Below are 24,432 nucleotides of genomic sequence, written 5' to 3'. Positions count from 1 at the left end.
TTCTCTTCTTGCAGATCAAATACTCTATCATGCACCCAGGAACTCATGTCTGGCCCCACACAGGGCCCACCAATTGTCGGCTGAGGATGCATTTGGGCTTGGTGATCCCTAAGGAAGGCTGCAGAATACGGTGTGCCCAAGAGAACAGGTATGGTTGCCATACTGGGGTTTTTTAACTGTTTTGGGGGAAGGGGTTGCTTGCTTTCTTGGTTGTTTTTTTGCTTGTTTTTTTCCCTGCTTTTCTCAAGGTTGAAGAAGGGATGGGACTGCATGTATGTAAAAAAAGAACAAAAGGGGGTGTTTTGATGACCAGGATGTGTAATATGTTTCATTAAACAGGCAGTTTGCACTCTGACTCATGATACAAACTTATAAATACCAGTTCTGAAACAGTGCCAGGAGAACATTTTGAGACAAACCTGCTCTTCTCTGCTATGGCATGGAAATAACAGTGGGTTTGGTCCATGGGGTCTCTGTTTACTTTTACAATGACAGCCTAATATTGTTGCCAACAGAGTTCCTGTATTTATTTTGATTTTGGAGAGATGTAGAATTTGTTGCTGCTTTGGCAGAAGCTGACTAAGATATACTTACATTTTCACTGCTGTGACAGAATGCCATGGTACTTCCAGAAGAAGCCTCCTTTTCAGCTTGTATTATTTGTTGTAATTCAGTTAAAATATTCCAGTTGAAGTTGATCTCAGGATGAAGACATCTATGAAGTTTTAGGCCCAATGAATTACTCAGGTGGCAATTTTATTTTAAAATGTGTTTTAAGTGAAGCTTCTTACCCATGACGGAAAAATTGTACTGAATTTCAAGTCAGTTATATCTCTGTTTGCTCAGTCCAAAATGAAATTAAATGCAATAGCTTATACATTTACAATCAGGGCATATACTCCCCTTGGAAAGATGGGAAAATGTGCTAAGTTTTTTGTATTATATTATTAAACACAGAAAGAAAAATGTAGTGTTAAGTATGTTGCTTATTGCTTACAGGCTAAATTTGCTGGACTTAAGTGAAGTTCTCATGCTGCTTAATATTTGTGCATATATTTTGAAAGATTCTGCAGCTTCTGAAGGCAACAAGTGCTAATTTTGAATTATTTTCAATGTAATAATATAATTAATGGTAGAAATAGAATTAATTTGATATAGAGAAATAAAATGCTACTCCTTTCTGCATGATTGCAATACATAGCAAAGGAGGTTTTTTTAATAACATTTGAAAACACCACAAGCTGAAATCTTTGGAATTTTTGAGGATAAAAGTATCCAGGTGTTAATTACAAAAAGTGTTGTTACTATACTCTCCTGCCAACATGTAGCTTATAGTCAGTGTTGCAACTACACTACCTACATCTAGAAAGTGACTGACTTTTTTTCCAGCATTTCAATCCAATATCCAGATCAAGTTGCGTGGAGGGAGAGGTAGCTAATTGCCCTAGAGGTCTGATATAGAGGCTAGGAGCCTTTTCACTTTAGGACATTAATGTGAGTTCAGATTGGTGGTGACTGCATGGCATTACCATTAGGTGGCTGTTTAGTAGCTGGTGTGAACAAAATAGTGGTTTTGCTCTGCTGCCCAGAGAGCAGGTGTCCACAGCTCACCACCTGTTATAAGGCTGGCACCCTTCTTTGTCTTAACCTGGACAGAAGGGATAATCCTGTGGAGAATGAACTTAACTACATCCTTGGTAGCGACGCTCCCTCAAAGTCAAGAGCAGAAAAATGCCTGTTGCTGCAGACAGAACATAGAGCATGTCAGTGTCCAGGTTCCAGAACCTGGGTCAGTCTTACGCTTCAGACATATTCATTTCACACATAAAGCCCTCAAGAGATGACTACAACTTCTGCTGAAATGTGTTAAGATCAGCTGCTTACAGCAAGAGCTGTACATTCAGAAACAAGGGCGAGATTTTTCCTGGAAGCACTCCGAGTGTGTCTGCTGCTGGCAGTGAAAGGGCTTTTACATCTCCTTCCCCTATGGCAGAGGGAGTGTGTGCACTCCTGGCAAAGGGAATGGTGCCAGGAGGAAGACTTGAGCAATTTCCATTCCTTTCCTCGGGGTGCTTCAGAGCAGTGGTAAACTGGTGGTTTCCAATAGGAGAGCTGGCTGGAAGAGGAAGGTTAGCATCATGGCTTTTCTGGCCTCCTGTGCTGCTGCTGTATGTGTGAGAGAGAGAACAGAAACAATGAGAATTTCATGCTTGGTGTTAGGAAAATTAATCCACAAACACCAGAGGTTTATGTCCAAAAAGGAGGCAGAGGAGTCCCTTTACTTTATTCAAATAAAGAGAGAGGCCATGGGGCATTCCCTTGGGATCTCAAATTTTTGGAGGACGCAGCCTCCCTTTTTATTCCCATTTCCCAGCCTCATTTCCCTTCTCTCTTTCCCCATTGGCTGAGGTACTTGAGAGGTACAGACTTCCTGATACGCCTGATACCAAAGATTTCCCTCTAATGTATAACCCTCCCTTTTAATTTTTAATTCTTATGGAATTAAGGGGGTTTTCTTCCCCATTGTTTCTTTTATCTTTTAATGTCTAATTTCATTTATCAGCAATCCTAAAGTTTATTTGTAAAAGCAAATATCTTCTTCCCTTCATCAATCAGTGGTATCCTTCCCATTGTTTCTTTTATCTCCCAATGCTAGTTTTATCTACCAGCAGACCCACAGCTTGTTTGTAAAGACAAATCCGCTATTCCTCTCATTGGTTACCTCTGTGCCACCCAGCATGGCTGTTTAGAGGGTTACAATTACAATTCCATCATTTGATGGACAGGCAAATCAGCTCTGTCTAGTGCTGTGTTTTACTCTTTCATTTGCAGAAGAGCTTTTTGCAGCTGTTTGGAGTTGATGTACCTTGCAGTTGAGGGCCACAAAGATGATCAGAGGGCTGGTAAACACCTCTGCTATGAGGAAAGACTGAGAGAGCTGGGGTTGTTTGAGAAGAAAAAGGTCCAGAGAGACCTCATGATAGCCTTTAAGTACTTGAAGGGAGCTTTTAGGAAAGACTGGGACAGTTTCTATCAGATAGGTTGCAACAGGGCAAGAGGTAATGCTTTTAAACTAAAAGAGGGTCAGTTTAGATTATATGTACGGGAGAAGTGTTTTGTAGAGAGAGTGGTGAGACACTGGAACAGGTCACCCACTGAGACTGTAGATGTTCCATCCCTGGAAACATTCAAGGTCATGCCGGACAGGGCTTTGAACAACCTGATCGAGTTGAAGATGACCTTGCTCATTGCAAGTTTTGCCTTTAAAGGTTCTTTCAACCCAAACTATTATGATTCTATGTTTCTTGTTCTATATAGCATTGATAATTTTAGGTCACTTGGCCATTTTGAAGTCCCAGCTCTGTAAAGTGCAGGGTAGAATGCACAAAAGTGGTAGGTAAATAATATCTACTTATCATAATGCAACATCGCTATCAAGGAAGGTAACCTTATCTTGAAATGAGGATGAAGCTAGAGCCATTGTGCAAAAGCCAGTCTGAGCTCTCACCTTTAACAGGTGACACTAGAGCTGATACAGAGAATTATCTGGAAACTACACCAAAGTGGCTCAACACCAGACCGGAACAATATGGTCCCTGTGTTACCACTGAGAAGTGTTTCTCACACCATCAGGCTTCTAGAAAATATTTATTTGCATGCTAATAGTGGGGTTTGTAGCCTTTTTAAAAGGGGCTAATAGTCCCGTCAGCTTTATGACTTTTTTCTTTGTTGTGCAAAACAGCCGATTCCATTATGATGCAAATTATAGATCCTGGGTTTTAACCTCTGAAGCTACTTCATCTGGGTGCCTGGGTTTTTATTGTCCTTAACTGAGTTGCACTTTCAGGCTATTTAGAGCAGTTCTTTTCAGGCTTGATTTAATTAAAAAAAAAAAAAAAAAAAAAAAAAAGAAACAGAAACAAAAAAAAAAAAAAAATCCTCAAAAAACCCCTAAACCAACGGAAAACCCAGCTACTCCCCCAAGAAGAAAAACAATACTAGATCTCAATTGCTCCAGACAAAGCAAAGACAAATCCCCCAACCTTCCCCTGGCGCCACCTCCCAAAAAAACCCTACTCAAATTCACCCAAAATCAACCCCCCCAAAAAAACTCCAAAAGACCCCAGAAGAAAAACCCAAAAATAAACCATCCCCAAAAAAACAGAGCAAACTAATTACAGAACCCAAAGGCTACTTGAATTTTCTACCACATTGTAGCATTGCAAGTGGTTTACTTCCATGGACTTTAATAAAACCAATGTAACTTTAGTGCAGTACCAGTAACTCAGGGTCTGTGTGACATACATTTTCATTACCAGATAACCGATGTGGTAGCAAAAAACCCCACATGATCATATCTGAAACCTGCAAAAGGCTGTTTATCTGGGCCTTTAAGGCATGTGCAAGGCAGTGTGAATTTTTTTTTTACTGTGTTATGCTCTCTGATTTCTCTACTCGTTTAAATTATGTTTAGCTGATTATTTCAATTGATCCTATTTCAGTTTCTCTTCAGAACCTTACAGCACAACCCCATAAATTTTGATGGTTACTTTTTCCTTTTGCTGAATTAAAAATATGAAGATGAATTGGAAGTATTAAACTAGTTTTCACCCTGTTTTTGAAAAAAAGAAAATTGTTTTCTCTGTAAATGAATAGCTGAATGACTTAAGCAATGTATTTCCATCTTTGCAGGCAAGGCCTTCATTTCTTTACCACTGTTTCTGTTCATAGTGCTTACTTCCCTCTGAGGGCATCCATCCTCTTGGATTGTTTCAGCTCCTGAGGGATCCTGTTAAAAGAATTGAGTGTGTGTTCATGGTAGAGTGGCTTTAGGAAGGAATGTTTCTTTGACTGTTGTTACCTTCACTGGTATTCATCCACTCTCACCTGGAGGTGTATAATCAGGTGTTAAACTTCTCTTCAAAATTATGAATCCAGGTCTCAGCAGGCTGGAGAAGCTGCCAGCTGAAACATGATGAAGTTCAACAAATGCAAAAGCAAAGCCCTGCAGCTGGAAACGGATAAACACCTTGCAGCTGTAGTAGCTGGGTGATGACTGCCTAGAAAACAGCTTTGCAGAAAAGGGCTTAAGGACCCTAGGGGCCAAGCTGAACATGACTTATAATCTTCTTTTGTATTGATGAAGTCTAGCTGTGTACTGGACTGTGTTAGTAAATTTGTAGGAAACACTTTGAGCAGTACAATTTTTTCCTCTTTCTTCTGCGTTCAAGACACTGCCTCTGGAGTACTGTGTCCAGTTTGGGATACTTTAGTACAAAAAAAGTCATCGATAATCTAGAGGGACTCCAGTGGAGGATGGATAAGATGATTAGGAGGAGAAACTCAACAAACTGGTTTGGAGTCTGGAAACTAGAAGGCTACAGAGGAGCCTAGTCACTCTCTTAACTACTAATGGGTGACTGAGGAAGACAAGAGCCAGACTCTTTTCAGAGAGGTGCAGCTGTAGAATGAGAGGTAATGAACACAAGTGACAGTGAAGGAACTTACATCCAGGTAATAGGGAGTTTTTACAATAAGATGTTAGAGTGCCCATGGTTGCAGATATCTCAGGCTCTTCACTAGTGGATTTTTTTAATATTTCATCTAACCTCAAAGTTGGATTTGACTTTGCAGTGAGTCCTCCTATAAGCAGAGGCTTGGACCATGTGACCTTCCAAAGGCATTGTTCTGATTTTTTAGTAAAAGCAAATTGATTTAAAGTAATTTCTTTTTGAACTGTATGGCCATTCCCTCAGTTTCCATCACTTATGTGCATCACTGATGTATCTGATTAGAAATGAAGAAAAGTGGATTATGACACCAGTACTATACTCACTGAAGTAATTGAAAGTATAATAAATAACATACACCATAAATGTCTGAATGTGTTTGTGAGCATAACTGTGCAGAATGAGGGGGAAGGATCCCTCAATAATATAAAGGTCCATTAGACTAATCTTTATGTGGTTTCTTTAAAGCTCCCATACTCCAGTCTCTCTGGATTAGGCAGTGAAATCTTGACTATGCAATCTGCACTGTTTAAATCTTTCTCATATGTCAAAGAGCATCTTCAGAAGTGATCTATAGCTTGCCTGTTCCATGGCCCTTCAAGTACTACACTAAAGTATGCTCTTTTTTGTTTTACAGAGGCTGGGAAGAAGGGAAAGTTCTTATTTTTGATGACTCATTCGAACACGAAGTATGGCAGGATGCTGAAAGTTATCGTCTGATATTCATTGTGGATGTGTGGCACCCTGAGTTAACAGCTCAACAGAGACGTACCCTTCCTGCTATTTAGGGGGTTTCTTCTGATGTGTGGAGCAGAGGAGTCTTAACTCCTTTGGAGTATGAAAATAGGATTAATTTATCCAGCATACAAAATACACAACCATTTTTAGGGTAAGAAAAGATAAGGATGACATTCTACAATCAGAGTGGACTTGGTTTAAAAGCAAAAAGAAGCCATGTTTTGTTTCATACTGATACAGCACTGATGTGTATTGTTTTTTTGGCTGCAAGTCTGAGAACAGAAGTCTTGTCAGCCAAAAAGCAACAGATCTGGATTTTCAAGCTGAGGAATGTGCAGATGTTTTTGCCATGCCTGTATTTTCTTTACAAAAGCAGTCAGTCAGTCACCTGCTTGACTATGTTCAGGTGCATGATTTATGATTTTACATCTAGGGAATACTTCCTGGCCTTCTGGGAAGCAACATGTAAGATATTTGCAAACATATGCACACAACTGACTTGTAAAATCAGTATGCAGGTGTAATGTTAGCTGCTTTAGGCATAGAACATGTCCCTATGTTATCACTGTAGATAATGTGAATGGATTATGTGTGTTTTGTACTTTTTCTACCTGAGTAACTGTATTTTTCTAGCTTAATTATGAACAAATCTTCTTTAATTAACCACTATTTTTTAAAAAGGTGATATATATACAAGTGCGTCTCTAGCTATCAGCAGAAGGGAAACACTATATATGAACAAATTTCATTTTTGCCAAGTGTGGCCTTCTTTTGCCTTCCCGGATATGTAAACAGAAACTTGCATAATAGCTGCCTAGTGAAGCTTTGTTCTTCTGAAACAGAATAGTTCTCTTAGTTAGCAGGTGACCTTCAGTTTGATAATGTGATTTTGGAAAATGCTGAGCAAATCTGACATTTTTAGGCTCAGATCTTGAAGTACTTGACCGTTCTTAGGATTATATGGTGAGCTGCTGTTTCTTCTATCATTACGAAAGCTTCTGGTGTTATATCCTTTCTCTACCCACCGAGGGTCTGGGGTCCCTCCTTCCATGAGCTCTTCCTGGGCTGCCCTTGGGTGATCATTTACCAGAAAAAAAAAAAAAAAAAAAAAAAAAAAAAAAAAAGAATTTCTTGTGTTTTGGGCAGAAGGACAAGGTCTAACTTGACTTCCTGCCAGAATGCAGAGGTTATTACCTTGTATTAACTTCCACTGCCAGCATCCTACAGAGTGCTGGAATGATCCTCTAATTGACCTAATGGCGTTTTCCTTGTCTTGAAATGTGTGACATAATGCTGAAGTTGTCTGATCCCGGTACTGTTTACAGTGTACTCTGTGTTTGCCATACAGAATTTACTATATGATAAGACGGCCTATTTTCAAGAAAGAAAACTAGTTAGATGTTTAAGCAGATGGCAGATCTTTTGGTTCTGTACTGTTTAATGGGAGATGGAGTGTGCAGGACCTTCCACTTTTAACTTCTAAGAACACTAAGAGGAGAGAGAGAGCAGAGATTGCGCTGCTGATGTTTGTGGCTGGCTGTTATCTCCTCACCCACAGCACCAGCTGGGTGTGGAAAGGTGTGCTAGGATGTTCTGGACATCATTACTGAGGGTTGTGAGTGACAAACACTAAGCAAGGAGACACTGAGATTACTTATTCTCTGCAGCTTTGACTTTCTTGTCCAAAAGACACGGAACAGTTTTTATTTGTGTAGCACTCCGTGGTTTCTTGCTGCAGAGTCTACATCATGGCATTGGAGTATCGTGACCTGAATGTCACATTTGCTGAAGCAAACAGCAGAGAAGATCTTTGCATTCCCATAAACTGAATGCTTTTCAGATTCTTGTATTTTACTAGGTCATTAAATCTTGTAATGCCATATAACACATGGTGATTGCACCATAAATTAGTGTGAACAGTTTCTGGAAGTGTGCACTTTAATTTCCTTTTTTGAATAGTAAACTGATAAACCCTGTCTTATCAAGAGTCACTTTTAGACAGCTATGATAATTAGGTTTTAACGTGTTGTCCGTATCAAAAATAATAATGAAAGTATACACAACGTACCAGAAAGTAACAGTTCTCAGTTAATAATAATGAAAAACTGTAAAGATTTATAAGTTTCACATAATATAAAAATGCTTTTGGAGATCATTGGAGAATCATGCAAAACTGGAAATAAGGTATTTTGTGGGGGTAAAAGAGTAAAAATATTTTTAAAATATCCTGTTAGCTGTCAAGTCAGAGCCTATATTTTATATCTTTTTGAAGTGATCAAGCAGTACAAATTATAAGGTAATTCTCTAAAATGAAGACTGTGTGTGTAAAGAAAAAAATCAAGAACTTCTTAAACAAAAATTGATTATTTGGGAATATTTTTATTAATGTTGCATTTTAGTTTCTATAGCTCAGAGAAAATGCTAAAGGAGTGGTAAAAACTTTGGAGCTTTATTTATGAAAATCCATGCCGTCCTTCAGATTACTTCATTGTTCCTTTTTTAGGCTCATACTTTATCATGTCCAATTGCAATTGGCAAATAGATAAAATTGGCAAATAGATAAAAGTAATCTCCCCAAGTTGTGTGTGTGTGCCAGAGCAGCACTGTTTATTAGATTGTCTAGTGATACATTGGTCATTTAAAAATCTTAAGTGCCTTAAATAAGACAAGGTGTTCCTGCAACACTGAAGGGAATCTCTTCTATGCCCACCTGTCAGGGAGCAAGGAGTGGATAATTTTTTTAGGTACAATTACTGGATTAGCTCTGTATGTAGGGAGGACACATAGAGCAGAAATTCTGCAGTGAATTACTGGCATGTTGTTTCAGGTGTGCCTGTTTGCCAGGTGATATTCTGTCTTGGAAAAGCTTTTCAATACTGGAAATGCTAAAGGAAGAAGTGAAGGGAAGTGGCTTTTTCAATGGAAATCCATTGCAATTTGCATTTTTTTTGTTAGATTTATTTACAGAAGGAAATGGCAGACAAGGGCAACATAGTTTGTAACACAGTAGGTACTCATCACCATGCTTCTCCCTGCCTTGCTTGCGCAGAATCTGTGTAAGAGCCTACAGCTAAATGCAGGCTTCATAGAGTTATATACAAGGCATCATATGTATTTATTCATATCACTGTTAAAGAAAGTAAATCATCTATCCTTTGCGAGGTTTGATCCTCAAGGACTAGATTTCAGTGGTATTTGCACTTCTTGGGCAGGACAAGACCTACTTTAATGAACAGTGATTGTAACAGATCATCACAAAGATTCAATGGCAGTGGGGGTAAGTGTATTAACAGAGAAAAATCACAAACCAAAGTATTTCTTCCTCAATGCTGCAGTATAATAGCAAATGTCTGTCTTTTTTTGTTTCCTTGGGTTTTTGCTTTTTGCTTTAAGCACATTCTCTTTGACAAATCCAAATGCCTTTTAGTCTCTGTGAGCCCACAGAGGAGAGAAAGGAGCTGCTACCAGGCCTTGACATCCTTGTTTCCTGTAATGGGTGGTGATGATGTCGGGTGGGGGTGAATGGAAGAAAAGAAACCCCAAACATAAATGGGCTCAGTCATCTTATTTTTTTTATGTTCCTGCCAGCTTCTGCTTCTTTTTCTGACTCCTGTGTTGCCTTGCTGGGAACATCCACAGCCTTAAAAGCTGCCTCTCTATCATGGAGACCAGGCTTTGTATCAAAGACATGTTGCTGCAGTAAGAGCAGAGTGAGTGAGGTTATTCTGCACAAAAGCTAGTGGGTAAATCCCAGGTGTGTTGATAGAATCTGGTGGGATGTCCTTTCTGCCCTGTGCAGCCATAATATGTTGTTGTAGATAAAGGCAGTATTTTGTTAGTCCATCTGTTAGGGCTGGCCGTGTCCACTTGAACTATATCATCACTTCAGCCTAACACTTGAGAATTCAATGGGTGTTCCAGTGCACATTAAAAACCCTTGTGCCCATTATCATCTCATTTTGTATGTATGGTTTACACTGCTACCTTTGATATATTGTTGCCAACTGCTTGTTCTAGTGAATTGTCAATGTATGGCAATATAACTGAAGATTTAAAGTGTGTACAGTGATTGTAACTGTTTTAAGAAATAAAGTCACTGCACATGCAATTTGATAACGATTGTTCTTTTATTTCTTTAATCGGGTTTCCATTTCAATGAAGGGATGGTACTCTCTTTGCAGCTAAAGCAAACAGAGATAAAACAAACTGATCTTTGGCATTTCAGTTTTTCTATTCTTCAACATTTCCTTCTAGCAGAAACTTGTACTGAATAATTAATTCTAAGTTTTCCTTTTTTCATTTTAACCATGGCCCAGATCTGCAATCAGCATACCTTTCTGGCTACACTTTTCCCTGACTGCAGGAGGGAAGGGGTAAATGGTTCTGCAGAGCTTTCATTTGCTGTTGTGACCTAAAGGAAACAATCTGGATTGAACCATTAATCACTGCTGAATTTGTCCAGTGTGTCTCCCTGGAACCACCCCTTTCACACGTGCACGCACATGCACACGCACATGTCTTATAGGCTCCCAAGTTGCCTGGTGAAATTTTAATCATTATTAAAATCAAGTAATTGCATTTCAAATTGTGTGTGTCTGCTGCTCACACAGCTCATTCCACTTAGCTGGCAGTTTTAGAAGGGCTTCAAAAGTTAAGAACAATTTTTGCTAGATACTGAAATGTGACCCCCGTATAAGCTGCATGGATGAGGCAGTCACAACATGTCATGTTGAATGGCATTATGCTGGCACTGGGGTTCTTTTTTAAATGCAAAATCCTTCTGTAAAACTCAAGTACTCTATAGATGCTGATGATTCTGCCCTCTAACCCAGATTACACTTGCTGATTACAGCGTAAGGTTTAAATTTGTGATGCTTTTCTTTAAAACTCTCGCAACCTTCACTTCTATAAAATGAACATCCCTGATGGAGTCTTCAGAAACACTATGAACACACCCTGGTTTGTTTAAACAGAGAATTCAGTCCCACCATTTCCAATATTTTAATGTCACAAGTCAAAGAGGAAAAAAAAAAAACAGAAATCCAATTATTTGTATATGGACAGACTGCTGTGTCAGTAGAAGTTTCTCAGTTCTTGTTCAGCACCGGCCGCAGGGACAGATGGCTGGTGACAGTTGTTACTTGCTCAGAAAACACAAAGGACTTGTTATCAAGCGAAACGCGTGTGTGCGAGCGTGTGTCTGTGTGTGGTGTGCTCCGTGGGGTTCTGGCGTGGTGGAGGTCTGTTCATGGATCTCCGTGGGGCTCGTGAGAGCTCAGTCCAGAGCCAGCAGTGGCTGGGTGTTCTCACTTTCCCCCTGGTCTTCGTGTTTCAGCGTGCCGGCTTCCACCACAGACTGGGACCTGAATGCAGAAAAACACACATGATAGCAATGACTGCTGCAGATGCACTCACCCACCTCCCTGGCGTCCCCGTGCTTCTTTTTTATGATCTTTCCTTTAGTCCATTTTCATCTTTATGGCTTTTTAATTCTTTTCTGGGGAAAGCATAAAGAATTCAGGAAACACTCCTATAAATACAAGCAGGGAAGGGAATTGTTGAAGATCTCAGATGCTTTCAAAATATTTAGTGCTTACCTACTGTCCCTAGTGCTGAACATGCTCAGCAATTTAAAGAGCTTCCAGAGCAGAGCTTCCATGAGGTACCAAAGACCAATAAAGACGACAGGGTTAATATGATGATGAGGGAGCTTCTGGTGTGCCCAGTCCTGCAGTTTATCTCCCTGTCTACACCCTTGAAGTATGACTTTATTTAAAATTCATTTCTGTCTTCAAGGTGGGAAGCTTAGTTTATACTTTGTTATTGATGGATTTTAAAAATTCCAACACAGAAAAAATGAGTGAGCATTAGAGAAAGAGGAACATAATGATTTCTTGCAGTAACAAAAGCTGAATGGGATCAAAATTGTGGGAAAATTCAAGACTATTTAATTTTCTGAGGTCTGTGTGCTGTAATGTTTACTTGCTGAGCTATGGAAGGAGGATCTGTTGAATTCATTGTTACAGAGATTTTTTATCCTCTATTTTCTGTATTTTGGGCTAGGAGTTAGCTCCCAATCTGGAGGAGACAATGAACTTCAGAGCAAGATCTCTGAGTGAATCTGGAACTTTTAGAAGGGGAACTTTTTCATAAGTGAGGATAGAGTCATCCAGACCAGGCATTCACATAGTGCATAGTATTGTTATAAAGAGCCCATTTTCTCATGGATAGCTTTTAGAAGTAGCTGTCATTCCATACATGATGCATGTGTAGTTCCCAATTGTTAATTTATGCTTTAGCTATTTTATGAGATTAGATGTCACCTCTCTTTTGATAAGAATCCTTAATAAATTACATCCTTTGGTACTGCAGGACTGAATATCGTGACTGTGAATAACTTGTATGATAATTATTCCTATTCTTATGGCTGGAGCTTTCATTAAAGCATAATAAAAATTTTTCATTTAAAAAAAAATATCCAAAGAAAGATAACAAAAACTGGATGCTCAATGGGAAGAATTTATGCCATAATTTTCAAGGAAATTATGTTTGCCCAAATGTTTTCACTGCGTATTTTTTACAGATATGTGACATGAATAGTGATTTATGATTGCATTTTAATATAGAAAAGCAACTGATTTGGGACATTATGCTAAATGTGAATTTACATATTTCTAGTATGAGGCAGCAAAAAATAATCATGTGGCATTCAAACTGTTATGGAATGGATTGAAATTGCAACATCACCAGGTTTTTATTTTCTTTTTGACTACCAGATTAAATTATTATTAAGTAGTACCTGATTAATACTCGTCACCAGTGTATTGTTTCTGTCTGTCCCTCTGCCCTTTAGTGGATACAAAAAGTTGTGTATCCTTTGCAGCATCTCCCAGCACACAGCTCAAAGTTTCTGCTCTAAGTCAACTTTGAAAAATCTGAAAATTTTTCCTTTTGTGATCACTGCTGATCATCTCTGCTTTCATCTTATTGCACACTCAAAAATTCTTGCATTCTCTAGCAGCAAGATACAGGGTTCTTCACCATAATGGTACTTGGATGCACACCACCTTGGGAGCAACATAATCCCAAATTCTGTTTTCAGGTCCTATGCTGTTTCTTTTTAAACAGAAACAAAACATCCAGAGGACTGAGTAAATGTGTTGTAACCCACCTGACCTCCAAAGTCCAAAAGCCAAATTATTCAAATGCTATGCCCAGCCCTTCTGAATAATGTGGAGAGGGATCCGACTGAGATTTTTGTATCTACTAAGCTCTGCAACAAAAATTTCTTTTCTGTTTCTGCTAAAATCTGCTTACTATCCTAAAATAAGCAATTCTGATATCTATCTGTAGGGCACAGTCATGGTAAGAACAATCATTGCTATTTTCTAAGACACTACAAAAAAAGGATTTGTGATTGGATTTCCATTTTCCAGATACATCAGGGGTTTCTTTGCTGAAAAGTGTTTCCAGTTTTATTTTTAACTTACTTTTTAATGTAGAAAATCAAAAACTCAGTCAATTCTGAAAAAGATTCCAAAATATTTTTTTTCGTATTCTTCAGTTATGGTGAGTATTAAAAATGTAGGGTTTTGACAATATGAATCAATGCAGCTCACAATCTAATGTAATAAATTAGCATGAGATTTATATTTCACTGGCCTAAAACATCCTGAATGCATTCTATAGCCTTATTTAATGATACAGAAAAGATGATTTGCAGTAGGCCACAGCTGCAGAAAGCATTTTCAACTGACCAGTAACTGTACAATCACAAAATCACAGAATATGCTGAGTTGGAAGGGACCCATCAGGATCATCAAGTCCAACTTCTGGCCCTACACAGCACTATCCCAAAGAGTCACACCATGTGTCTGAGAGCATCATCCAAATGCTTCTTGAACTCTGGCTGGCTGGTGCTGTGACCACTTCCCTGGGGAGCCTGTTCCAGTGCCCAACCACCCTCTTGGTGAAAAACCTTTTCCTTATATCCAAAATAAACCTGCCCTGACTCAGCTTCATGCCCTTTCCTGAGATGCTGTGACTGGTTAGGAGAGTAAAGATATCAGTACCTGCCCTTCCACTTCCCCTCATAAGGATGCTGCAGACCACAATGAGGTCTCCCCATCTCCTCCCGGCTGAAAAACCAAGTGACCTCAGTTGGTCCTCATGTGGTTTCCTGCTCTGTAGTTTCACCATCCTCATTCCTTCTTTGCACATGCATTAATAGCTTAATATCTTTATATTGTGGTGCCCAAAACTGCACACAGCACTCAAGATGAGGCTGCCCCAGTGGAGAGCAGAGCAGGACAATCCCCTCCCTTGCCTGGCTGGAGATGCTGTGCCTGATGCACCCCAGGACACACTTGGCCGTCCTGGCTGCCAGGGCACTGCTGGCTCATGTTCAGCTTGCCATCAACCAGCACCCCCAGGTTCCTTTCCACAGCATTTGTCTCCAAGCTCTTGTTCCCCACACTATTCACACAACCAGAATCCTTGTTAAATTCCATATGGCTGGTGATTGCCCATCTCTCTAATTTGTCAGTGTTTTTCTGCAGGGCCACCCTGCCTTCAAGGCAGTCAGCAGCTTCTCCCATTTATTGTTGTAAGTATTCCTTCCAGTCCTGCATCCACCTCGTTAATGAAGCTGTTGAAGAGCACAGGGCCGAAGATGGAGCCCTGCTGAAGCCCACTAGTGACAGGTTGCCAGTCTGATGTCACCCCATTCACTGTAACTCTTTGTGCCTGACCCGTGAGCCAGTTGCTCACCCATCACATGGTGTGTTTATCCAGCTGAGTATTGGATATTTTGTAATGGAGGACACTGTGATAGTCAATACCAAAACTTTGCTGAATTCCAAAAAGATTTCATTAACTGGCCTTCCTAGATCAGCTAGGTGGGTTACTCTGTGGTAGAAGGAAATCAGGTTTGACAAGAAAGACTTTCCCCTCATCACCACCCTGAATGTGACCAATGACTGCATTATCCTCCAGGTAGTTTTCAGTACCATCCACAATAATTTTTTCCACGATTCTACTGGGCACTGAAGGGAGACTAACAGGCCTATCATTTCCTCCTTCTTGCCCTCCTTGAAAACTGGGACATTTGCCAGCTTTCAGTCTGCTGGGATTTCTCTAGATCACCAAGACCACTTAAAATCATCTAGAGAGGCATTGCAGTGACATCAGATAACTCTTTGAGGATTCTCTGATGAGTCCCATCGGGCCCCATGGATTAGCAGGGATCCAGCTGGAGCAGCAGATCCCGCACAAGTTCAGGGTCAGCTGGGAGTTGATAATTCTCACAGTCGTGGTCCTTCAGCTCTGGGCACTGAGATTCCCTGCAGTTTTTGGCTGTAGAAATTAATATAAGACAAATACTATCTGGAAGGAGCACCCTATCTGTTGGTTTCGTCTGGCTTTTGTGCATCTAGCACATATGTTTAGTTCAAGGAAAGCAGTCACATTCTAGGTATCTGCAAGTTTACACACTTTTTAGGGAGCACTGAGCTCTAGCACTGAGCCTAGGACTAAGACTAGTTTTTATTTTGAAAGTACTGCTACCTGTTTTAGCTGCATTAACATTTTATTCAGAGGACTTCACAACCACATTTCACATTTTTGAGACAACCTGTTCATGGTTCTTGAAAAGATGTGTGTGTATGTCTAATTGCACCTTAACCTCCTATTGAAAAATAAATTGCAGTAAGACCCCAAAGTACTATTGCATTCACTAGTCTTTGTACATTGCATCTTTGCATTCAAAGCACCTTCTTGCACAAAAATTTAAACCATTTTGATTTTAAATGGTAAACAATGAGTACAAAACTTCCCTTGTTTGGCAAGCAGAGGTTAAGCTTTGGCCCTATCAATACAGTGGATACTGTTCTGGTGGTTTCCGATGGTCAGCAGAAATTGTTCATGGCACCAGACAAAAGCATTTCTGTTTTGCTGCCTTTCCATATCAATATGTTCTGATGGGGTGGAGTAGTGGAACACAAAGGAATCATCTCAGTGATACTCAGTGATGGAAGAGGCAACAGACATAGATGGAAATAGAGGAACTTGCTTTTTTTTACTGGGGAATGTTTAAACACTGAAACAAATTGCTCAGAGAGGTTGTGGAGTCTTCATGCTTAGAGATACTCAAAATCCAGATGGACACAATCCTGGACAAGCTGCTCTATCTGACCCTGCATTGAGCAGGGGATTGGGTTGAAGATCTCCAGAGGCTTCTTCCTCAACCTTTTTGTGATTCTGTGCCCACAGAAATACTAATTTTTCTGAACCATCCCAATTCATCTTTCTCTATCCTGACAGGGCAACTATTTTCTTTACAAGTCAATTATGCCTTTGGGGTGTCAGCCTTCACAGTGTGGATGACATTCAGCTGCTAAACATAGATATCTATGGCCATTTAAGGCACCGTAGGGTATCCAAAACAACTGATTAGATAACTGAAGGTTGTGGCTCTCGGTTTTATAAAAGACTCGTAGAGGACTCATGTCCTCCTGGAGTAACAGATGGAGGCCAAGAGGCCATCATAGTGCCTAAAGCCATTTAATTATACTTTGCAGGATGAATGCAGCTACTTTGTAATGTTCAAGAAATGTCCGAGTCATTTTGACCTGAGCCAGATATGGACTAATCATCTAAGCAGGAAACAGAAATAGCACTGGCCTTCTTCTGTCAATACATTTTAGTCACTTGTGTTTTGATTCATCTCATCATCAGACATCTATGGTCACTCTGTGCTATAAATGGCAGAGAAATAAACATTCTTGGGGTGCTCTTCATCTGACTGGTTCTAGACATATGGTATAAACATATGATTCATGGGTTACCTGCATTCGAGTCCCTGGTCTGATGCATTCTCATCTGTTAAAACCAGGGAGAACAGATTTCATGACTTATGAGGCAATGTTTCCTACATATCATAGCCACAACTGCCTCACACCTCTATTTTCCAGCTTCACTATATCACCTTCAGTACTCACCAGAAATGTGACACTTGTCCTGTGTGTTCTGCAGCTCTGGAATTATCAATGATTATATGTGAATTCAAAACCTTATGGTTTCCTTCCTTTCTCAGCTAAAAATTCTCAGTAACCAGTTTGAAAGATACTTGGCTGTGGAGAATCTGGTTGACTTAAATTTTAACACAAGTAGACAATTGTTTGTATCACACAGATAGGGTCACTGCCCTCAGCTGGCAGACACTGTGCCTGTCTTTCTTTAACATGATTCCTGTGGGAGACTTAGCTCCTGTAAGAGTACGTGAACACAGTGGACTAGGAGCTAAATCTGAAGTAATTAAAAGACAAGTCAATGCCCATAGACTTTACTAATCTATATTCCAAGGCTAGGTAACCTTTCTTAGGAGAACAAAATGAAAATGGAAAGAGGAATGAATTCTCAGTCTCACTTCTGAACCCTAGGTACCATTTGAGTGTGGTCCATTTAAAGCGTCAATCAAACCCCCCATGGTTGTTTTACTGTTCAGCAAGAATATTTGGAAGTCTGGAAAATCAACAATACCCAGCTGTTTCTCCAGCAGGCTGGCCATATATTTCAAATGACAGCACTGCATAGGTATGTACATCAATGTCTGAGAGAACAAATGGCTTTATGTGTGTGGCCACTTTTATGCAACTCTCTCTAATTCAGTCAAAAACCATGTAAGAAGGCTGGATGCAGACCTCCTAGCTGTGCTGTTTTCAGAAGGCTCTTCTCAGAGTATAGCTGCAGTCAATCAGCTCACAGGAATTGATGTTTGTTTGATATCAGGTTTGTTTCCCATAAAAAACATAGTACAAAATCCTGGGCTGAGCCAACAGTAAGTGCCAGTGTATCACAGCATGTTTGTCTTTAGAGATATCCTCCAATTCTCTGATCCCTCATTTTATGCTCTTCTTCACAGGAATGCTGATGTGCTGCAGCCCACAGGAGTGAGGATGTCTTTGTGCTGGGCTTCCTTTCAGGGGGTTTGTGAAGGAAAGAGGAGGGTGGCATGTCTTCTCTAAATTCAGGAGGCTTCAAGCTCTCAGAGTGACATGCTGCAGATGACATTAAGTGATTCTGTTTTCTACCTCTTGCCTCCCATCTGCCCATTTCACTTAAATTCCATTCAGATTTCACCAGTACCTTAGGGCTATTCATCTCCCAATCATTCATTCCCTTTACAGAACATTTTTTTTTTAATCACACCCACGAATGTTTGTGCTGACAAGGTCTGAGGGACATTTTTCTCTCTGCCTTTCTTCCTCCATCAGACTGTAGAGGTGGTGCAGCAACACACCACACTCGAGTGTATGGCTTCACTGTGTGGGAAAAACAAGGCTTTCTCCTTGGTATCACAGAAACAGTGCAGATGAACAGGTGTGAAGTAATTGTGGCAAAAGGTACCCTTTTGTTATTGAAGGTGCTTGGAAAAGAAGTGTTCCCCAGGTGGTGTGGGCAGATGAAGCAAGCCCTGCTCGGCAGTGCACAATCCCAGTGCAGCAGCCATGGCATGTGATTCTCTGCCCAGGCTCAAAAGTACTGCTCAAATCTCTTGCCAAAGCAACTTTACAGCTTCTACACTGGTGTTGGCTCACAGATCTGCATTAAGACAGCAGAGTATTGTGCCACAGAGACCTGCCCAGAGAGGCAGCTTTGGTACACCAATCTCAGCACTGCAAAGAGATGCAGCAGCACCAATATCTAGGGTGGGCTGGGAATGATCCACTGGCATGATGGGTCAGGGGCAAGAGCAGGATGATAACTCTGGCATAATCTTGCTGCCAAGGCTCAACCCTCAGGACAGTGGTGCTAAACTGCTGAACTTCCCAAATGGAAGCTGAATTTGTGACCACTGTGGCAGCAGTGACCATCTTTCTCCCTGGTGGTGAGCACACCCTAGTGACAACTGCTGCAGAGTGAACCCCAGCACAAGACCCTTCATCCTCCCTGCACCCACCAGTTCTTGCCATGCCCCTTCATACCTGAGAGCTGGCCACAGCTGCTTCTCTCCACACAAACCCTGAGCACAGTAGTGCATCCTTATCCCTCTTTGTGCACAAAGAGGGATGTGCAGGGTGTGTACAAAGAGGGATAGGGATGACACTGCACCACATTTGACTCTAACCAGAGCCTGGCTGTCTGAGCACCCAGTCCTGACCTGTCCCTTAGCCCACACTACTCTTTAAGTATGTGGTGGGTATCCTTTGGCACTTGCTGTAAAACCAGGTTTCTGATGGGCTATGAGAAGTTCTCAGCTTATTACAGACACTCTGAATTGTATAAACATACAGAAATGCTTAAGTGTGTGACACAGCACATACAGTCTCATGCCTTCAGGCCACTGAGACCCAGATGGAACCAGAGCATATGCAGGGCAAATGCAGCCAGAGTCCTTTGGCAGGGCCTATCCCTGAGAAATGAGGACAGGAGTTGGTCTGTGCCATCAGCCTTGGAATTAGGGTGCACATCTCAGTCTTTTTTCATCAGTGTGGATTTGCTCAATATCTCCTTCTTCTAAGTGTTCTGAGCTTCTGTGTCAAGAGCTTGCCTCAGTCCAGGGCAGGGAAATGGCATGGGTGGGACCTTTCCCTGTCCATTTCATTTCTCTGCTATAGACTGAGTTTTCCACTTTTTTTTTTTTTTTCTTTTTTTTTTTTTTCTCATAGAAGGAATAGCAGCACCTGTTTCAGCGAGGATTTCCTGGAAGACCCTTAGTCCTCTGGAACCCAATATGTCACCTATGCCATGGTAAGCCTAGTCATAGAATCAAACAAAGACAGCTCTGCAGCAGCAAACACCAATTTACATCAGATTCAGCAGAGCTATTATGAAGTGTGCAGAATTTGATATCTAAAAAAAGACATTCAGGCCAGGTAATGAAAAAAAATTTCTTCTCACACTATGAATATTCACATATGAACACACATGCACCTGTCATGACCACTCATGCTGTTCCTGCTTATCCCCATTTCCTTGCCCATCAAGCTCTCTGTCAAGCCCAATGGCTTCCCTTTTCCAGTCAGTCCAGTGCTTTACTCCTGCCTCATCTTTCAGTCTGCCTTTTTTAGCTCCCATTCCAGTGACTCCAGTTCTCAGCATCTCAAACAGGTCTGCCACTGAGTCACAGTCTCTTCACTGCTGTGTGGCAATAACAGGGAGGACAGAGCAAAGGGGATCAGTCTTTCTACTTCTCCATCATACATCAAAATTTTCCTGTCCTTCAGAAGAACAGCACTACAACATGAAAGCAACCCTGTAGATGTACTATTTAGAGTGGAAAGTCAAGCACCAGCACAGCATGAAAAACTAAAATGTAGGTTGTGGGAGCAGCAGCCACTTGGCCAGGTGTGTGTGGGTGTTGAGACCCGTACGTTGCGCCCTGGCCCCAGGAGCACACTCTGTTCTTTCTCAGAGGGCTCTTTCCTCCCTCAGTGCTCAGCATACACAGAGCTGTGCTGGTAAGTGCCTTTTTATTCTATTTTCTTGTGGTGATTCAGAGTGTGGCTCTGTGACACATTTGCTGCATATTAGTCCCAAGCCTGCTCTGAAGATAGCCTTTTTTAATCCCCTCCTGAGCTTTTCTGTGGAGTTTATCAATGCAGCACTTGAGTGCCTCCTCAATACTCATTCATATACTGCCATAGCATGACTCTGAGAGTTGGTTTTCTTTTGATTTTCATTTTGCATGTGGAGAGCTGAAACACAGTGATGTTAGGGTGCAAGTATTCCTCCAATGGGATGCCCAGTGCTGAAGGTGTGATTTTGCAGAGCCCTCAGCCTTAAGTGGCAGCCTGTATGTTCAAAGCACACTTACCATGGATTTCTGTTGCAGGCAAGTGCTGAGTATTTCTAGAAATTAGACCCCACAGTCTATAGCTTGACAAAATAAGCAATGTGCAATCTCACAGTCTGTGTGAAGTTTGGCTTAAGCTACTTGCCAGGCTGATACAGGGGCTCAGGGGGAGAGGGAGGGCAGAGTCTGCTTCTCAAGGGTTGTACCCAACAGACTGAACTTGGTCTCCATCAGCCATTTCCTTGCCCACCAAGTGTGTGTCCTAGTCCATCTGCTTCCAGACTCTGCTTCCAGTGCCCACCTCATCTTTCAGTCTGCCTTGTGGCTCCCATCCCAGTGACCAAAGTCTCCAGTACACAGATGGGTCTACCACTAAATCCTCTTCTCGCCAATTCTCCTGCCAACAGCAGGGAGGATGAAGCCCTGCAAGAAAAGGTGCCAGTCTTCCAAATCCTGGCTCCATGCCACAGATTGGCCTAGTGCAGAGACAGTTGTGATCACAAGTAAAAGTTGTAATTACAAAAGCCTTCTACACCCCACGGCCTAGGCAGGAGATGCACATTGTGGGCATTGAACCATCAACACAAGCTGAGCAAGTTTATTTATGTTGTGAGGCCAAGCTAAAGCATGAGGCAATCTGTGGGGCCATTAAATGCTAAAATTAAATATGTTTCTACAGGGCATGTGTGAATTGCCCTTTCAAAGGCTTGTAACTCAGCCAGATGTAGGCGGATTTTTCACAGGACAGCAAAAGACATAAGCAGTGTAAAACCATTTGTTTTATTAAGTGTCATGTCTCTAATCTAAACTACTAAACTTTTGGCAAATTTATAGCCAGTTGAAGACATAATTTACAACACAGTATTTTAGGCAGCCTGAACAGCACTGCTTCTGCCATTCTCACCTCTAGCCTGTGTTTGTGCACCCACGCACTGGGAACTGAGTGCTGCAAACAGATGAATGAAGCCCACACTGTCAATGCCCCCAGAGAGCAGCTGATTTCCTGCCTAATCCCAGGGCATCCCCAGTACCAAGTTACCATCCCTCCTGTCCTTGGTTCAGGTGTGGCTTTGCAAGTCACTTGGCTTCTCTCGCTACAGGTTCCTGAGGACATTCTGCAGCTTTTGCCCTGTAGCTTCCCTAGGACCTGCTAATGTGCCAGATCCACCAGCTGCTTTCCATTTCTTTCTTATGTATTCACTGTATTCTGTTTAAAACTTATAAACTTTAAACAGAATATATAACTTTATATTACTAGATAATGCATACATTACATGATATGCATGTCCCTGGGACACCTTCTTTACTATCAATCCATGTCTCATTCATCATGTGTGTATGGGGGAAGCACTTCTGCAGAAGCATTCAGAAATTCTCCTTTGTTTGAAATAATTTATAATAAAATTTTGAATGTAAGCCTTATTTTGTAGGTCTTGTGTATTATAGAGTTATTTCATCACAAATTTTTCCCTTTTCCCCCAACACAAGTAGAAATGCACCCCAGCTGCAAGCAGAGCAGCCCAGGTGCCATCCATGGGCAGTGGGAAGTGTTCACACATTTTCATACTGATTTTTATTTGCTGGTATTTTACTACTTCTGCAGTAAATTGGTGCTGACTGTGAACCGGCATAAAACATGACCCATAAAAGCAGAAACATATGGCAAAGGAACATTAAGGTCACACTAAGGATAACAACTAGAAAGGTCTGCCTTGCAGAGCCCAGCTGGGCATATGGAGAAACAAGTCTGAATAAATAAAAACCTTACATAAGTCACCCCCATGAACGGCCCCTTTTGGTTCTAAAACTGCTCCAGTCGGCATTAGTGTGGACCAGTTGTAAAATCTTTCTTTCTGGAAGCAGGATCCCATTTCTGAGAAACAGCAATTAGTTTCAGCAGTGAGTTCATTTGAATATCAGGGCTTTTGAAAACACACACATCAGGAAGCAATAATGGCTAAACCCTCATCTGTACTTTAAAATCCTTTCACTCTAATCTGGGACATAAAAATCTACATGCTGTAATTCAGCATCATGGGGCAATGCATTCCAACAGGCTTTTTCCACTGCATTTTCAAAATGCCTTATATAGGGGCTTTTGATGAACTACTAGTCAGGCCATTGAGTCTTTGGGTGCTCAAGTCTTTTAGGAAACAGCCTCAAGTTCTACCAGGAGAGGTTTAAATTAGATATTAGGGGAAAAAAAATTCTTTACTGAAGGGATTGTAAACATTGTAACAGGCTTCCCAGGGAAGTGGTGGAGACACCATTCTCTGGAGGTATTTAAAAGATGTGTAGATGTGGTGCTTAGGTATAAGGTTTAACGGTGGACTTGGATTAACTTGGACTTGATCCTAAAGTTTTTTTCCCAACCTAAATTAGTTCTATTATTCTTTAAGTTTTTATTTTACAGTAGAAAAACCATACTGCACAGATTGTACATGTTCATAATTAGTGTACTTGGCTCTACTTTAAAAGTTTTACCCTAATTCTGAATTTACAGAGTCTCTGATAAGCTTGACTCTGTGCTAGTAAAGGTCTTGCAACCCATGTTATCCTAAGAATAATTTTAACCTCAAATTTGAATAAAGTTATCATTAATTATATTATGTTTAAATAAGTTTGATTAAACAACCAGGTTGTTTAGCTAGAACATATAGGCAGTTGTTAGTTAAAATTTTCTTTCTCTGCAAGGTAATTTTAAATTTTCAAACCTGTTTGCATTGGCAGCAGGTTAAAAGCTAGCACTCTTTTGATGCCTGGGAGGGCAGAGAAGGAACATTCAGCTCCCAGGCTGTGCTCGGTGCCTGTGCAAGGAATAAGCAAAGGCAGAGAACAGTCCTCATCACTTGGACTGAAGAGCAAGTTCAAACATCAAGTGACCCAGATGCAGCTGAAGAAGAGCAGTTCTTGTAAGGAAAAGTGAGTCACAATGAGGGAACATGCTGCTACAGCTTACTTGTTGCTGCTGGACCCAAATGTAAGAGCAAGGGTGACACCAGAGAATAAAGGAAATGTCAAAGAACCAAGCTCTTTCACATCTTCCCCAGTCACTGAATCCATCCCTTCACCTGGGGATACTCACCCACTGCTTTTAGGTACCCAAATAGCTACAGACATGGATCTCCTACTGTTGGGAGAATGGGACTAAAATATTACACCCTATTGGCACAGTGATATGCTGAGAGCAGTCTCTGACTCTTTAACTTCGAGGCTTAACCACCCACCATAACTATTTGTTAAACTGCACACCCAGATAAAACCTCCAGCTGCTCCTAAAAACAACACTTCATCAACAAAAGCCAGCACGAATGCCTCAGGCAAATGCTTTGCTTTTGTGTGAGCTCCCTGATGACTAAAGGCCCCTTCCTGACCATCAGAGACCACAGA

The 24,432-nt window shown here is 41.0% G+C and overlaps 2 protein-coding genes across 14 annotated transcripts in view; one reads left to right on the top strand and one right to left on the bottom strand.

Annotated features, from left to right (window-relative positions):
* The window catches only part of ASPH (aspartate beta-hydroxylase), a 113,389-nt gene extending 103,028 nt beyond the window's left edge, over positions 1 to 10,361 (top strand). For 10 of the 13 annotated variants that reach the window (XM_038128853.1, XM_038128849.1, XM_038128858.1 and 7 more), the window contains 2 exons: positions 15 to 148; positions 6,148 to 6,298. In XM_038128853.1, coding sequence (XP_037984781.1) covers positions 15 to 148; positions 6,148 to 6,298 — 285 coding nt within the window. Of the gene's footprint in view, positions 1 to 14; positions 149 to 6,147 lie in introns of all 13 variants that reach the window. The other 3 variants (XM_038128845.1, XM_038128860.1, XM_038128857.1) reach the window with 2 other exon arrangements.
* CLVS1 (clavesin 1) overlaps positions 10,357 to 24,432 on the bottom strand; it is a 99,398-nt gene continuing 85,322 nt past the window's right edge. The window contains exon 6 of the mRNA XM_038128868.1: positions 10,357 to 11,611. Within this exon, the coding sequence (XP_037984796.1) occupies positions 11,524 to 11,611 (88 nt within the window). The 3' untranslated portion in view covers positions 10,357 to 11,523. The remainder of the gene's footprint in view (positions 11,612 to 24,432) is intronic.

This window comes from Motacilla alba, chromosome 2 (genome assembly GCF_015832195.1).
Source record: "Motacilla alba alba isolate MOTALB_02 chromosome 2, Motacilla_alba_V1.0_pri, whole genome shotgun sequence".
Classification (NCBI taxonomy): domain Eukaryota; kingdom Metazoa; phylum Chordata; class Aves; order Passeriformes; family Motacillidae; genus Motacilla; species Motacilla alba.
The sequence above is the reverse complement of the archived record's forward strand: the minus strand, read 5'-3'. Positions and strand labels throughout refer to the sequence as shown.